This window comes from Gobio gobio (assembly GCF_949357685.1).
Source record: "Gobio gobio genome assembly, chromosome: 18".
Classification (NCBI taxonomy): Eukaryota; Metazoa; Chordata; class Actinopteri; order Cypriniformes; family Gobionidae; genus Gobio; species Gobio gobio.
Genome location: NC_137111.1, coordinates 40,924,312 through 40,940,008, shown reverse-complemented (window position 1 = coordinate 40,940,008; position 15,697 = coordinate 40,924,312). Strand labels below are relative to the sequence as shown.

The following is a 15,697-nucleotide window of genomic DNA, read 5'->3' as shown; positions in this document are numbered from 1 at the left end:
TTACATAATATATGTGTGTACTGTGTATAATTATTGTGTATATATAAATACATGTATATATTTAAAAATATATATATTTATATATACAATATTTATTACTATAATATTAATTATATAAATATAATATATACAGTATATAAATAAATACAAATACTTCTTAAATATATACATGTATGTGTGTGCATTCAAATATACAGTACATAATAATTAGTACACACTACACACACACATATTATGTAAACACAAACTTTTATTTTGGATGCGATTAATCTTTTGACAGCCCTAATATTTAAATACACATGCATGTATATATTTAAGAAAGAAATCGTATATTTATATATAAAAAAAATTATATATTATATATATATATATATATATATATATATATATATATATATATATATATATATATATATATATATATATATATATAATATAATATAATATAATATAATATAATATAATATATACATACACACTCACCTAAAGGATTATTAGGAACACCTGTTCAATTTCTCATTAATGCAATTATCTAATCAACCAATCACATGGCAGTTGCTTCAATGCATTTAGGGCTGTGGTCCTGGTCAAGACAATCTCCTGAACTCCAAACTGAATGTCAGAATGGGAAAGAAAGGTGATTTAAGCAATTTTGAGCGTGGCATGGTTGTTGGTGCCAGACGGGCCGGTCTGCGTATTTCACAATCTGCTCAGTTACTGGGATTTTCACGCACAACCATTTCTAGGGTTTACAAAGAATGGTGTGAAAAGGGAAAAACATCCAGTATGCGGCAGTCCTGTGGGCGAAAATGCCTTGTTGATGCTAGAGGTCAGAGGAGAATGCGCCGACTGATTCAAGCTGATAGAAGAGCAACTTTGACTGAAATAACCACTCGTTACAACCGAGGTATGCAGCAAAGCATTTGTGAAGCCACAACACGCACAACCTTGAGGTGGATGGGCTACAACAGCAGAAGACCCCACCGGGTACCACTCATCTCCACTACAAATAGGAAAAAGAGGCTACTATTTCTACTGCTTCTATTGAGACATTCAGATGGTAGAGTCAGAATTTGGCGTAAACAGAATGAGAACATGGATCCATCATGCCTTGTTACCACTGTGCAGGCTGGTGGTGGTGGTGTAATGGTGTGGGGGATGTTTTCTCTGCAAACTTTAGGCCCCTTAGTGCCAATTGGGCATTGTTTAAATGCCACAGCCTACCTGAGCATTGTTTCTGACCATGTCCATCCCTTTATGACCACCATGTACCCATCCTCTGATGGCTACTTCCAGCAGGATAATGCACCATGTCACAAAGCTCGAATCATTTCAAATTGGTTTCTTGAACATGACAATGAGTTCACTGTACTAAAATGGCCCCCACAGTCACCAGATCTCAACCCAATAGAGCATCTTTGGGATGTGGTGGAACGGGAGCTTCGTGCCCTGGATGTGCATCCCACAAATCTCCATCAACTGCAAGATGCTATCCTATCAATATGGCCCAACATTTCTAAAGAATGCTTTCAGCACCTTGTTGAATCAATGCCACGTAGAATTAAGGCAGTTCTGAAGGCGAAAGGGGGTCAAACACAGTATTAGTATGGTGTTCCTAATAATCCTTTAGGTGAGTAATATATATATATATATATATATATATATATATATATATATATATATATATATATATATATATATTAAAAACAAACTTTTTATTTTGGATGCGATTAATCATTTGGCAGCACTTACATCATATTAATTAAATAATATTATGTTAATTACATTATATTATGTCCTATTTTATTATATATTATTGTATTAATTATATTATTATATTGAAAATGATGCATATTGATAAGGATGCATAGATTTTATATAATGAAAAGGTCTGAAATTCATCAGAGACTTGTGCAAATTTTTCAGAGAATGTTGCAATAATTAACAATTATTGGACCCACTTTATATTAGGTGGCCGTAACTACTATGTACTAATATTTTAATTAATAATTTGATACAATGCACTTAATGTGTACATACATGTTTTTACATTGTACTTACATTACAAAAAATACCTGCATGTAATTACATCTGTAATTTATTTCTGTAGTTACATTTGTAATTACACTGTTGACACTTCCCTTACACCTAACCCTACCCTTAAACTTACCCATACCACCACACCTGTCCCTAACCCAACCCATATCCCACCTCAATATCAGCAAAAATGTTTTGCAATACAATTTGAACACAGTAAGTACATTGTACTTCTTTTTTTATGTAAGTACATAGTAGTTAAAGCCACCTAATATAAAGTGGGTCCAAATTATTATATCTTAATCTTAGAAGGCAGCAGTTGAGTATCTGCATTTGTATGATATTTGACATGATTGTATTTATATGATGGCTTTTAAATGCTCCCTAGGTAGCTCACTTTGGTTTGGAACGGAGTCTTTTAGAAATGGGTATTCAATGGCGTGTTATGCAATTGCTTTTCTGAGCAAAGTGGCAGATACGAAGAAGATGAAAGAACATCTTTCTTTTTCAAATATAATACTCCTGATTAACTTTCAAGATGTTCTTCAGACCGGTGCAGCTTGAGATGACATCACATTGAAGTTGTTTTATGCAGCTTGGCATCGGAGAGGGTTTGTAGGGAACAGAAAGTCCTTGTTCCACAGCAGTTCTTTGGCAGAGCTGCTTAGCTGGTGTGAAACGTGGGAGAATAGACTGCAGATGTATTCCTGCTAAGTGGAGTTTATTTTCAATGATCTTCATAATGGGATCTGTGGCCGCCCGGCAGCAGAAATTGGCCGAAGGTTTCCTGTTGCCAGTAGCCATTAGGTTCATGCGGCAGTCCTAGAGAGAAAGTCAACCAGATTCCAGCGCTGTCATCAGAATATTCCATATTCATATTCTCGAGAGGGGGTCAGTGATCTCAACACACACACATACACCCCCCCCCCCCCACAGACACCAGAAAAGTGTCTGCTTTGCATTTGAGAGCTGAATTAATATGTGTTGAAGGTTATTTCACGCATAGAAACTTCTCACAACCTTTACCGGAACTTTTTGGTTAGATGATGAATTTGTATGGAAGTTGTTTGTTCTTTGGTTTTGCTCTAAAGACAATCATCACATATGTTTTTTGTCAGGCCTCAATATAAGATCAAATAAATTTTGCTTGGGAAAAAATTAAGCCTAGTGATATATATTTTCATTACAATTAGAACTATTACCTTTCGCATAGTAAATTAATTGTATTAAAAAAAACGTTTTCAATTATTTTAGTATGATAAAAACTGCCCTCAGTGCCCAGATTTATCTTACTAAATACTAATAATTTTTTTTTTACTGCAATTCAGTACTATGGTAAACTGGTGGTAAATTGCGTATAATTGTTATAAAAATAATTCTCAATGGAAAATAACATTTCTTATTTTCTTTAAATGTTTCAGGTGAAATCTGACGTTTCATGTCAAACTCCTGTTCTTTTATGTTCTTTGGTTGATCGAGCTGTGGTTTCATGTACTGTACTGGATTAAAATGCTCTGTGTATGATAAATGAAGAAAGTGGAAATGAAAATGAAGTCATGATTCACCAGAGAAAGGAGGAAATGAATGTGAAAATAGCCTCTTCAGTCTCCAGAGAGTCGTCCTAGACATCTCCTGCAGTGGAGGGTATTTATAGGTTGAGAGGAAAGCAGGTTGTAGGTCAGTAAATATTGCATGATTTCCTTTTGATTTCCACTTTGAGTATTTCCTCATTCCGTTTTAGGACTGTTTCATAAAGCATAGGTCAGTGAGACGTGTGTGCTTTGCAGTGGTTTCGTGAGATTCATTTAGGATGAATTTAGAATGAACAATTACGTGATTATCGCTCCCATTAACTTGGCTGTGTTTACTTGGTCATAATGAATTAAAGGGACAGTTCACCAAAAAAATTAGTATTTGAAAAAAAGAGTACTTCCATAGTATTTTTTTTCCTGCTATGGAAGTCAGTGGCTATCGTCAACCGTTTGGTTAGACTTGTTCTTCAAAATCTCTTCTTTTGTGTTCAACCGAAGAAAGAAGCTCATACAGGTTTGGAACAACTTGAGAATGAGTGATGACCATTTTCATTTTTGGGTGAACAATCCCTTTAAACTAAAGTTTGGGTGCTTTTAGTGCTCAAGGTTTTTTTAGTAGACAACTTCAGATTCTTATGAATGATCATAACCTAGTCAGAAGAGCATTTGAAGGCTAAAATGATTCCCAACACAATGTTTGTTTCACTTCAGAATAGCACCTTCTGCCCCCTGCTGGAGAGGCGGGAAACCAGTCACTCTTTCATTTCTGGATTCATCACCTGGCCTCTTGATCACATGATTCATAGTCACATGATTCAGACCTCAATATCAACTTCTCATGTTTGTCTCTTCTTGTGTATATATAGCTTAATATCTACATTCCTGTTCAAAAGTTTGGGGTTGGGAAGATTCTCCAAGACCGTATTTATTTGATCAAAAATACACTACAAACAGTGAATTTAAAAGAACCGTTTTTATTATGATAATATTTTAAAATGTAATTTATTCCTGTGATCAAAGCTGAATGTTTAGCATCATTACTCCAGTCTTCGGTGACATGATCCTTCAGAAATCATTCTAAAATGATGATTTGCTGCTCAAGAAATATTTATGATTATTATCAATGTTGAAAACTTTTTTGTGTGGAAAACTGATGCTTCTTTCAGAATTATTTAATAGAAAAAGAAAAAAAACAGCATTTATTTGAAATCTTTTGTAACATTCTAAATGTATTTACTGTCACTTTTGATACATTTTATGCATCCTTGCTGAGTAAAAGTATTAATTTCTTTAAAAACATTTACCAGAAGAGCATATTTATATGATCAATAAGTTATGACAACATATGTTTTTACATGGCTATTTTACGTGATCAATAAGTTATGACAACATATGGTTTTACATGGCTATTTTACGTAAGCAATTTTCAACTTTTTTCTTTAGTTATACAAGATCAAACTAATTTTTTTAAGTCAGTTTAATGTAATTTAAGTTGAAATGACTTGCAACATCCAAGTTGATTGCACTTAATAAGTAAGGCAGCAACTTTTTTATTTACAGTGTCTGTGTTTGTGTCCAGGGCCGGTGGTGTATGTGCTGGATCTGGCAGACAGGTTGATCTCGAAGGCCTGCCCGTTTGCTGCTGCTGGTATCATGGTGGGATCCATTTACTGGACGGCCGTCACATACGGGGCTGTGACAGTCATGCAGGTGGGACGGCACTCACAGCTGAACGGATTTCACAAGCATTATTTGATTCTTAACCATTCGTCTATGTCTGTCTCTCAGGTTGTGGGTCACAAGGAAGGTCTGGATGTGATGGAACGGGCTGATCCTCTCTTCTTGTTGATCGGCCTGCCCACCATCCCAGTTATGCTAATTCTGGGGAAGATGATTCGCTGGGAAGATTACGTGCTCCGCATCTGGAGGAAATACTCCAATAAGCTTCAGATCCTCAACAGTATCTTCCCAGGTCAGCGGTGACTAGGGTTGTTATTGTTAACTAAAACCGTGAAAGCATTTTTGTTTATTGAAATAAAATAAGATATAAGTATTAGATGAAGATCTTATTTCAGTTAAGGCAACATTTTTCATTTTTGTTTAGTTTAACTAGAAATAAAATAAACTGAAACTAAAACTGAAATAAAAATAAATAAAACGTAAATAATTATAATGAAAAAAGTTAAAATGCACAAAATAATTAAGTAAAATTAAAGTGAAAACTAATTCTAAATATGAATAAAAACTATAACCGATCTGTCTATATTACGTCATTTTGGACATTTTTTTATATTTATAAATATCCACATAAACATTTATGTAATTATCTTTTAAATGTAATTGTTTATTATTTAATACAAATATATATGGCTTAATATTTGAAATACATATTCAGTGTTTAGTGTTAGGTTATAGAAACTTGACCTATGATTTCTGTCTACATCTTTTCTGCCATTTTTTTTTCTTCCAACAGGAACAAATATAAACAATTCTATTGTCTTAATGGAAAAGATGATTTTTAACACTAATACAAAATGTATTGATCGCAAATGAAATGTAAATTAACACTTATTTTACATAATATTTCAAAATGTAATATTTGCCAGTAAAATTTTAAAATAGCTGATTTCTGTTCATCTACTTGCAGGACTTGAAATGAACACTCGGCAAGTGCCAAATGCCAGTAAAATAATGACTTGAGCTCTCTTTCACGTCTTGCACTTGAACGGACAAATTCATACAAAATGATGTCACAAATGGCCGTCTCGTCGAGTATCCTAGTAAACATAGTAGGTTATGTCTTAAGTGAATGCAAACAGTAGAGAAAGGCAATGAGGAAAGCACTCACTGTTCTTGACTGAAAGGGTTGGTTCACCCAAAAGTGAAAAATTCTGTCATTAATTACTCACCCTCATGTCGTTCCAAACCCGTAAGACCTTCGTTCCTCTTCAGAACACAAATGAGATATTTTTGATGAAATCCGAGAGCTCTCTGACCTCCATTGACAGCTATTTAATTAACACTTTGAAGGCCCAGAAAGGTAGTAAAAACATTGTTAAAATCGTCCATGAGACTACTAACCCTACCCCAAACATAACTTAAATTGCTGTCTATGGAGGGGTCATAAAACACTCAGATTTCATCAAAAATATCTTAATTTATGCTCCGAAGATGAGCGAAGGTCTTACAGGTTTGGAATGTTATGAGTAATTAATGACAGAATTTTCATATTTGGGTGAACTAACCTTTTTTATTTATAGAGTGAAGACTATCCGGTGTAATTTTATATTTGATTACTTTATTCACTGTCTCTAATAAAGACAAGTACCTGTAGTTTTCAGGTAATGTTTTTAATTTATATTAGTTAGGCTAATAGTTTTAGCTGTGGCATTGGTAGGTATGGCAAAAAGTTAGTTTTACTCCCTGTCTACTTGTATTGCTTAAAACATTTTGTGATATTGTCTCCAAAAATGTTCTGTCATGTGCAGGTATCGGCTGCCCCGTGCCCAGGATCCCGGCGGAGGCCAGTCCGCTGGCCGATCACGTGTCGGCCACACGGATTCTGTGCGGAGCTCTCGTGTTCCCCACCATCGCCACCATCGTGGGTAAACTGATGTTCAGCAGTGTCAACTCAAATCTTCAGAGGACCATTCTGGTACGAGGAATAGGGTGGAAAACTATGGGCCAGATTTTCTAAACAGGGCAAATTAGCGAGAGCGCAATTCCAAAAAATGTTGGGATGGGAGTGGAAAGTTCTGCACATGATCTATTGACGACACGCAAACGAAAGAACACAGACGCAGTCAGATCAGTTGCATAATGACCAACACAGTCTACCAAGCTTTTTTTGGGCGGTAAATCGAGGGTATGCGCGTGGAGTAACTGTGGTTACGCCCACTGAGTGGCAAAAAGACTGAGAGGCTGCATTGGTTTTTAATGTGAATGCCGCGAAAAACACGTCTAAAACTATATATATATAACATTGATTTAAGTGATCACCCAGATTTAGACCTACCTATATTCAGTCCTTCCGGAAAAATGCTTATTTTATTATAAAATACGATGGAATATGCGGGATATTTATGCGATGAAATTGCGGGAACTTGCAAAAACTGCGGTCTGATGAAAAAGAGAAAAAAAAGTGATTCCTCCTAGTTCTCACTAGGCTACTACCTTAATGTAAAGAATAATTTCTTATTACTTCCTATGATAAGCGAGCATATACATCACAGAAAGTGCTGGGAATATTTAAGTTCTCATCTTGTTTTATTTCAGACCCTAATAAACACATGGGTCAAACTTACAAAACATTGAGTCAAACAAGTTCTGTAGCTTTACAAAAGGAATATGCTACAACTTCTGTAAAAATGAATAAATAAAAAATCAAATGTGCGATTCCTGTAGCTATACAAAAAAGGCATCTTCTGTTAAAATAAGTGCTTCAGATGCACAAAGTGCAATCTCTTACTGTAACGTAAATTGACATACTACTAACTGCTTTGCGCTGTCTTTTGCGCTTATTTTTGTTGGCAAATGAGTATGATTTGCGTGCTTCATCATGGTTTCATTGCGGGGTTTGCAGCTTTTCAATGATGTTCACGTCACGTAATTACGTCACTTCCTAACGTTCCCATGGCAATAGGAGGAAATGGCTGCTCTTGTGTGTCAACTTTCTGCTAAGATACATGTGACTTTTTTGCAACGAAAATGTGGGGATTATGAAATCATGCAAGCCCGCATATTTTGCGTGCGGAAATAGCGTTCAAATTTGCTTTATGCATTTCCCCGGGGTTGAAATAAGGCACATATAAATGTCTGGAAACGCGATCCTGGCTGCGTGTCAATATCCATTTATTACTGGATGTTGGGTAAATTGTAAAGAACACTATATAGTAGGGCTGTGTATTGATTCAGATGTTACAATTCGATTCTATTTCGATTTGCAAGTTCTCAAATAGATTTGATTTCGATTCAACTCAATGAATATACATTTAATACAAATACTATATTTATAAAAAAAAACAGTGAATAAGTATACAAGTGGGTAATTAACAAGAAATTAAAACAGCCACAAATAAAAATTATCCGAACGAGACCAGTTGAAACTTTAACCGGCTATATCTCAGTGGTCGGCGAAACCGTCTGTAATTTGGGTCGATCGTAGTGCCTGACGAGGCCTTTCGAGGATTGAGGCCGGGAATGGGGGCTTTCTTTGTGGGGCGCGCCGCTCCGGAATCTCTTCCGAGCCTCCCTCTGCGCGCGCGCCGTCACCGCTCGTTACTTTTTATACACGAGAAGCGCGTTCATACCTGGACACAAGTTAATTGCCGTAGTAATGAACAATACCTTAACGTGCTGACCTATGTGGACTAACTTTTATTTGAGGAAATCTGTTTATAATATAAGCTATTAGGTTTGAAATATTGGTCCTGCGCTGTCTATTGACTTGAATTTGAATATGTCTATAAGAAGGTGACATCTAGCGGAGAAGACTAGTAATTAGATTTGCGTTAATCTTATGTTCAATGTTTGCGGAAATAAATATGGGGGGAAAAAAATCGATTCGTGGCCTTTGTGAATCGATTTTGAATCGACCATACTATATGGAGTCCAACCTTTAATTTCAACTGAAAATCAGTTGTTTTACTCGTGTTTTCGCAGTTTCCCCTATGAACTCCAGTCATGCGGTAGCTCTTTTGCCACTCAGTCCGACTGAGGGGGGCGTGTTCCAGTGGGAAAGTGACGTCAATGCATACCCTCTATAATGGCGCAGAAGCGCAAACCTTAGTAATTTAAATACTCTCCTCCCATAAATGTTGCGTCTGAGAGGGAAAATCCTTCAAATGCATATGCAATAAGGTCAGCCGCAAAAATAACTCTGTCCACACTTTTTCAGCGCTAATTTTTCACAGTGTGTCTTTAGTAAATCCTGACAGTAGTTTTAACGCCAAAAGAAGGTTTTTTCGCTGACGCAAGCTGTTAGTAAATCTGGCCCCAAGTCTATGACATGTGCACACGTACCCTCATACTGATGACGTTCTTTCTCTTGTCTCTCAGGGTGGCATTGCGTTTGTGGCTATTAAAGGGGCGTTTAAGGTCTATTTCAAGCAGCAGCAGTATCTCCGACAGGCTCATCGCAAGATCCTCAATTTCCCCGAGCTGGACGAGGCCTGAGCTCATCACCAATTCCATCCACGTTGATTTCACGCAGCTTTAAGAGACACTACTGGACATTTTTCACAGACGCTGGATTTGGTTTTCTTCTCCCTGTGAATGTGACTATTCAGTTTGGAGTTTGAACAGTGATTCAGCTTAATTTCAGTCGACAAAATCAGACCTGGGAGTCGTGTGTTACTTATTTTATGGGCTTTGACATTTTAAGAAAGAGACAGAGGAAAAATAAATATTGGAAGAACGTTTTATATTAACAGGTGATTGTTTTATATTGAATTAGAAATCTTTCTGAATCTTTAAAGTATCCTTAACACACAAAAGACGACGGGCAGTTTCACATGAAGCACTTTTACTAAATCTTCCTCCCTTAGTTAGCCTAGCGAATGCAATGTTAAATACTGATGGCAAACATAAATATCTAAAGCAGTTTGTATTGAGCTTATAAAATAAATGTTTTATGTGGTGGTTCTTCTCAGATGAACTTCACAAAGAAATGTATCCATTTCACCCTAAAACATATTTTGCTTAGACTTTTCTTTCAATATGAATAAGATTTAGTATTGCAAATATACTTCAAATTATGCTTTACAGATGTCTTTGTGAAATATTTCACAAATTAAAAAATCATTATGCTGATTTGGGGGAGAAATATGACCTTGACAGCTTTTGTGAAATTCATCGCCTTCACATAATTTGATTGGCCGATCATCTTTATTTTCCGTCTTTGTAGTGTTGATGTCTGAGTTTCAGGGAGTCACTTATATAATTCAGAAATCATGTGATAATTTGATTTAGTCTGTGTAGAATCCAGTCTGAGTGTTTGGTCCTTGATCGATTACTCTATTAAACATTATGGTAACCTGATGCCTAATAACTGCTGTTAATAAACCTGTGACATAATAGATCAAATGGCCTCTGGTAGAGCAGTGAACTTTAATAGTAAAAGTGGCCTTTTTATTACACCACGACAATATAGGCCTGTGTGTCTTAAAGGTCATGAACATGCCAATTTTTTTTCTGAATCATTGTGTTTGATGACTTTGATTCATTAACAGCAAGTGATGTTTTTGATCCTAATATGGATGAAATTGGGAGAAAACAGTATATAATAGTTCAAAGTGCTGTTTTGTAATGGCATACTGAGCAACAGTACACTACAGTGTGAATTTATGAAACATCTTCCAGTGTGCGGCGGGTGTTTTATTTTAAAGAGCTTGTATAATTAAAGGTGCAGTAAGCCATTTCTGAGAAACCCTGTTGATATTTGAAATCAACCCAAGAAAACACACCCCTCCCTTCATTGCGCCGCCCCCAAAGCAAGAGTGGATGTCTCTTTAGAATAGCTGAAGCGACGCAAAGATGGCGAACGAATGACAAGGGAGAACAATAAATGAACATACAGTACACAAGCAAGAGTTGCTTGTTAGTCGCCTGCAGCACCAGACAAACAATGAGACTCAAAACAGTCCTGTAACTATAGCTAACATTACAACAACAGCATATGTTGGTTCTGTGAAACGGCAAAACCAATGTTACTCACGTATGGAGCAGAAATTACACAACCTCAGCGACCTTTTTCAGGTCTTCCCACGCTGGAAAGTTTCTCTAATATTAACACGATTCCTAAAATTCTTGTCTGATCATAACCCTTCTTTTTCCAGTGATATTCCTCTGAGCTTTTCTCTTTTGTAATGTCTCTCAGCCACCTCTCTTTCTACAGTCTCTCTCTTGAAATCTCCCTCTTGCTCACTCTCTCTCTCTGTGGACACGCCCCCTACTGCTGATTGGCTACAAGTGTGTTGCGCTCGCCGATCCATTTTCTCAGAAATCGCTTACTGCACCTTTAACTCTGCTTAATCCCTAATTAGCTGTTTGAGTACTATTTGTCCATAGAGCTAAAGCACATCATTAGAGCTTCTTCATGATCTGTGTAACACTGAAAGAACGGCTTAATGTTGATGTAGTCGCTAAAAAAAAACAGTTTATCTACACCAACTGCAAGACTAGCAGTAGCAGACCAGTTATTCTGTTGCCTAAATATGATTTTAAATTCTTACCTTTTCAGCATTAAATCATGCTGTATAATGTCAATGGGATATGTATAATGTCTCTTGTACAGATGAAGCATAATGCCAAATACAGAACATGTATGTTGTATAAATGGAAGAGTTGTACAGATACGGCTTCTGAATTTATAGTTTCGGGTTGATTTATGTAAATAAATGTATTTTTCCAATGCTTGACTGTGTGTGTGGGGCAGTTTGAGTTTTCATTGTTGCAGCAGCTCTCTTCCTAGTAATGCTGTCTTTTGTTCCTGTCTCTATGAAGCCCCTCCTTCCGAAAAGTGCAATATGCCTGATTGGTCAACCGCTTCAAGTGTGTTTTACCCATAGACTGTAAAAAAAAATATGGACGTAGTATCCGTGACATCACCTGTAGGTTTCTGAAGAGCATTTTTGAAGCCTAAGGTCGGCCGTTACCATCTTGGCAGTGCGTCACTCATGGATAACTGAGAATGAGCAAAGAGGCGGGACATGGGTGGAGCTGAGGTGCCTGGTTGCTGAAACCACACCTACCTAGCTCAACCATAGTGGCAATCCACCTGTCACTCAAGTGGCCACACCCTTAATTCTGCAGAACTTTAAGGCTTAGCATAATTTAAACGGATGAGTTATAAAAAATAAAAAATCCACCCCCCTCACAGTTGTCAGGCCAAAATTACGAATTTTTATAGCTATATGGACCAAAAACACTATGTACCAGGCTGTAAGGTTGGGCATTTTAACATGGGGGAGATACAGATTTGACTCTCTTTTGGAGCCTGTCTCTAGCGGCCAGTTGATGAATTGCAGTTTAAGTCACTTCCGTGTTGGATTCAAGAGAGATCGCGGGAGGTTGCTAGCCTAGCTCCGCCCTCCTACATACATCCGCACTTTTTTCATTTTTCTTCAGTACTCCGTCCATAGAAAGTAAAAGAAATGGACACGGCGACCCCATTGACTTCAACTCAGAAAAGTGACGTCAGTTAGAAGCATCACTTCCTGATGGCTGATGTACTGCGCAGCCTCAGACTGAGCTTGACGACGAAGATGTGACGTGAGCAACCTGTCTGACAGTTGTAGGTCTTCTAGTAGTTGTGCAAAGTGAAATCTGAAACCACTGAATCTTGCAGAGACGGAGAGCAGGAGCAACTTTTGGTAAGTATTCTGATTAATTATTTGGTCATTTTGCATAGTTTTTATTTATTTTAATAAGTTGCCTCAGAGAGTAAAAGATTGCCTACAGGCTTCTCCTCCTGTTTATACGGTAATTTTTCTACTGTGCGACGGAGAGTCGCGTGGTTATGATGTAATCGTTAGCCTATTTTTACAAAAACAGCTTCGCCGGGGTGATAGTGCAAGATACAAGGTAATGAAGCCTTTTATACATTATCGTGTTTCTTTAGAAATAAACTGGTCAAATGGAGTCTTTAAACGCCTCAGATGTTAAGTTATTCGTTGTCAAAGTGAGGCCAAATTGAATGGGAGTCAATGGGATGCTAACAGCAGGTGATCGGTTGGTTAGCAACGGCTGCCCCTATGGAAGGTACGCTTTCCGGGTGCTGGATTACCCCCTTGACTTGGATTGCGGTATATTCCCTGGTCAAATTTTAACCTGTCCAATCAGCGAACAGAGGGAGTGGCTGAGAACAATGACGTTGATGTCGTGCCCTAGTTTGAGATGACATACGTCACGACCAAACGTTAGCGATTGGTCATGGCAGATCCAATCATTTTAAACTTCAGAGTACCCGCCTTCAAGGAAGTTAACGCTTGTCAATGGAGAGTGGCCAGACTCTCTGTACAAATGAAATGTACGAGTCTGGTAGGACCAGGCTAGAAGGTTCCCGCTTGGTTTTACCATAACTGCAAGGTTCAACACACTACTAACGCAACTCAGCCAGACCTCGCCCCCCTTTATTTTGCATGTCTTGGGCAGGAATTATATAAATTAAGAATATTGACATGGTCGTTCCCGGAAGAAAACTCAAGACTACAATCAAAGCATTTCATTCTCCCTTTGGAATGACTTGCTGTTTGAGGATGGAAAAGTGAAGTGAAGTGAAGCCAAGTATGGTGACCCAAACTTGGAATTTGTGCTCTGCATTTAACCCATCCAAGTGCACAAAAACAGTAGTGAACGAACACACACACACACACACACACACACACACACACACAGCAGTGGGCAGCCATATAGCTGCGGCGCCCAGGGAGCAGTTGTAGGTTCGGTACCTAGCTCAAGTCTCACCTCAGTTGTGGTATTGAGGGTGGAGGAGTAAAGATCAAAGACAAAAAAAAAAGACAACACAAGTGAGTTCATTCAATTGTTTAATGAACATAAAACAAATCTCTCCCACAGATACACAGCTGTGTCCTGTTGCACTTCAAAACCACCTAATAAACTGAACACAAGACGGTCAGCAACTGAAGAACCGTTTCTACCTCATGACCGCAGCTCGAAACACACAAGCTCAGATTTGAGCAGAATCCACATTAGACTCATTCATGCAGAGTAACGCTCTTCTAGATTTCTTTACTCTAATATTCTGCCTACTGTTCAACCACAGTGTGAGCAAACTACATGTGACAGGTGACAGGGAATGGTGAGAACCACACGCATCTGTTGCGGTCACTGACCTACAGAACTCGGAGCTGATTCTAGAACAGTTAAAGGGATTTGGGGTGCAACAGTCATTTACTCACCCTCATGTTGTTCCAAAACCTGTATTCTCTTTATTTCATGGAAAAAAAACTTTTTGGGAGACAGTCCAAGAGCCAAAAATGAATGATAGTTCACTCAAATATGAAAATTCTGTCATAATTTATTCACCCTCATGTCATGTCAAACCTGTACGACTTACCTTCTTCTGTGGAACACAAATGACGATATTTTGAGATTTTTTGTCCATACAAATGTAAGTTAATGAGGTCTAATGTTGTTTGCACCCCAGCGTTCTTCAAAATATTTTGTGTTCCACAGAAGTCAGTCAGTCATACAGGTTTGGAATGACAGTTTTCATATTTGGGTGAACCATCCCATAAAAAGTGGCATACAATCTAGTCCATATGACTCGCTGTGCTATATTCCAAAATCATTGGAAGCCATGTGACAGACTTCTGGAGGAAAGACTGAAATGTTATTTATTCATTGAAAATCATGAACATTTAAGCGCAGCTCTTCTTCAGTATTCTATTAAAGCTTTTATTATTAAGATTTTGAATTGGCTTTTGTTTTTAAAATTTTTAGGTATGTTATGTGATTTTGTAACTTTATTAGTTAGCTTTTTTTATATTCCTATTTCGCTTGATTTTTACTTCAATTTTAGTACTCATTTCAAGGCCACATTGGTAAATTAACATTTAAGATTTTCATCTAATATTTATTATGCAGCTTTATTTTTTAATTACCAAAAACAATTTCAATAGTTTGTTTTAGTTAACAAGAACACTGTCAAGCTATGAATGGCTTCAGAAGACTTGAAAATCTGATTATTTGTGTATCCGATTAGAATCAGGTGTTGTGCCAAATTAAATGCAAATTATAAGTTTGATACACAGCGAAAATGGCCTGCATTTGATTGAAATTACAGAATTGGAAGAAAGCGGACTATCTGGAATGTTTATATAGTTGTCAGTGCATGGGACACTACATATGTTGGTTTTAATAAGATTTTCCCAATAAATAGGCAAGAATAAACCTGGTGTCCTCCATGATTCCTGTTCATTCCGACAACAAAGCACTTGAATGCAACAAGCTCATAATCACGATTTCTAAAGTGGGAATTAGGAAATTTCCGACAGCATGTGAAGGCAGCATAAGAATACAGCGCACAATTCCTATGGACTACTTATGGTTCCTTTTTTTCACCTAAAAAATTAAGTGTCAACACTAACTCACCCTCATATTGTTCC

General features: G+C 37.2%; 1 protein-coding gene across 2 annotated transcripts in view; it reads left to right on the top strand.

Moving 5' to 3' along the window:
• The window catches only part of marchf5 (membrane-associated ring finger (C3HC4) 5), a 43,615-nt gene extending 31,631 nt beyond the window's left edge, over window positions 1-11,984 (top strand). Inside the window, exons 3-7 of one of the 2 annotated variants that reach the window (XR_013818469.1) lie at window positions 5,149-5,279; window positions 5,358-5,541; window positions 7,058-7,224; window positions 9,627-9,935; window positions 11,420-11,984. Coding sequence is in view for 1 of the 2 variants with exons in the window: in XM_079843305.1 (XP_079699431.1) it covers window positions 5,149-5,279; window positions 5,358-5,541; window positions 7,058-7,224; window positions 9,627-9,743 (599 nt within the window). In the remaining variant the exon portion in view is untranslated. Of the gene's footprint in view, window positions 1-5,148; window positions 5,280-5,357; window positions 5,542-7,057; window positions 7,225-9,626 lie in introns of both variants that reach the window. The other variant, XM_079843305.1, reaches the window with a different exon arrangement.
• The last annotated feature ends 3,713 nt before the right edge of the window (window positions 11,985-15,697 follow it).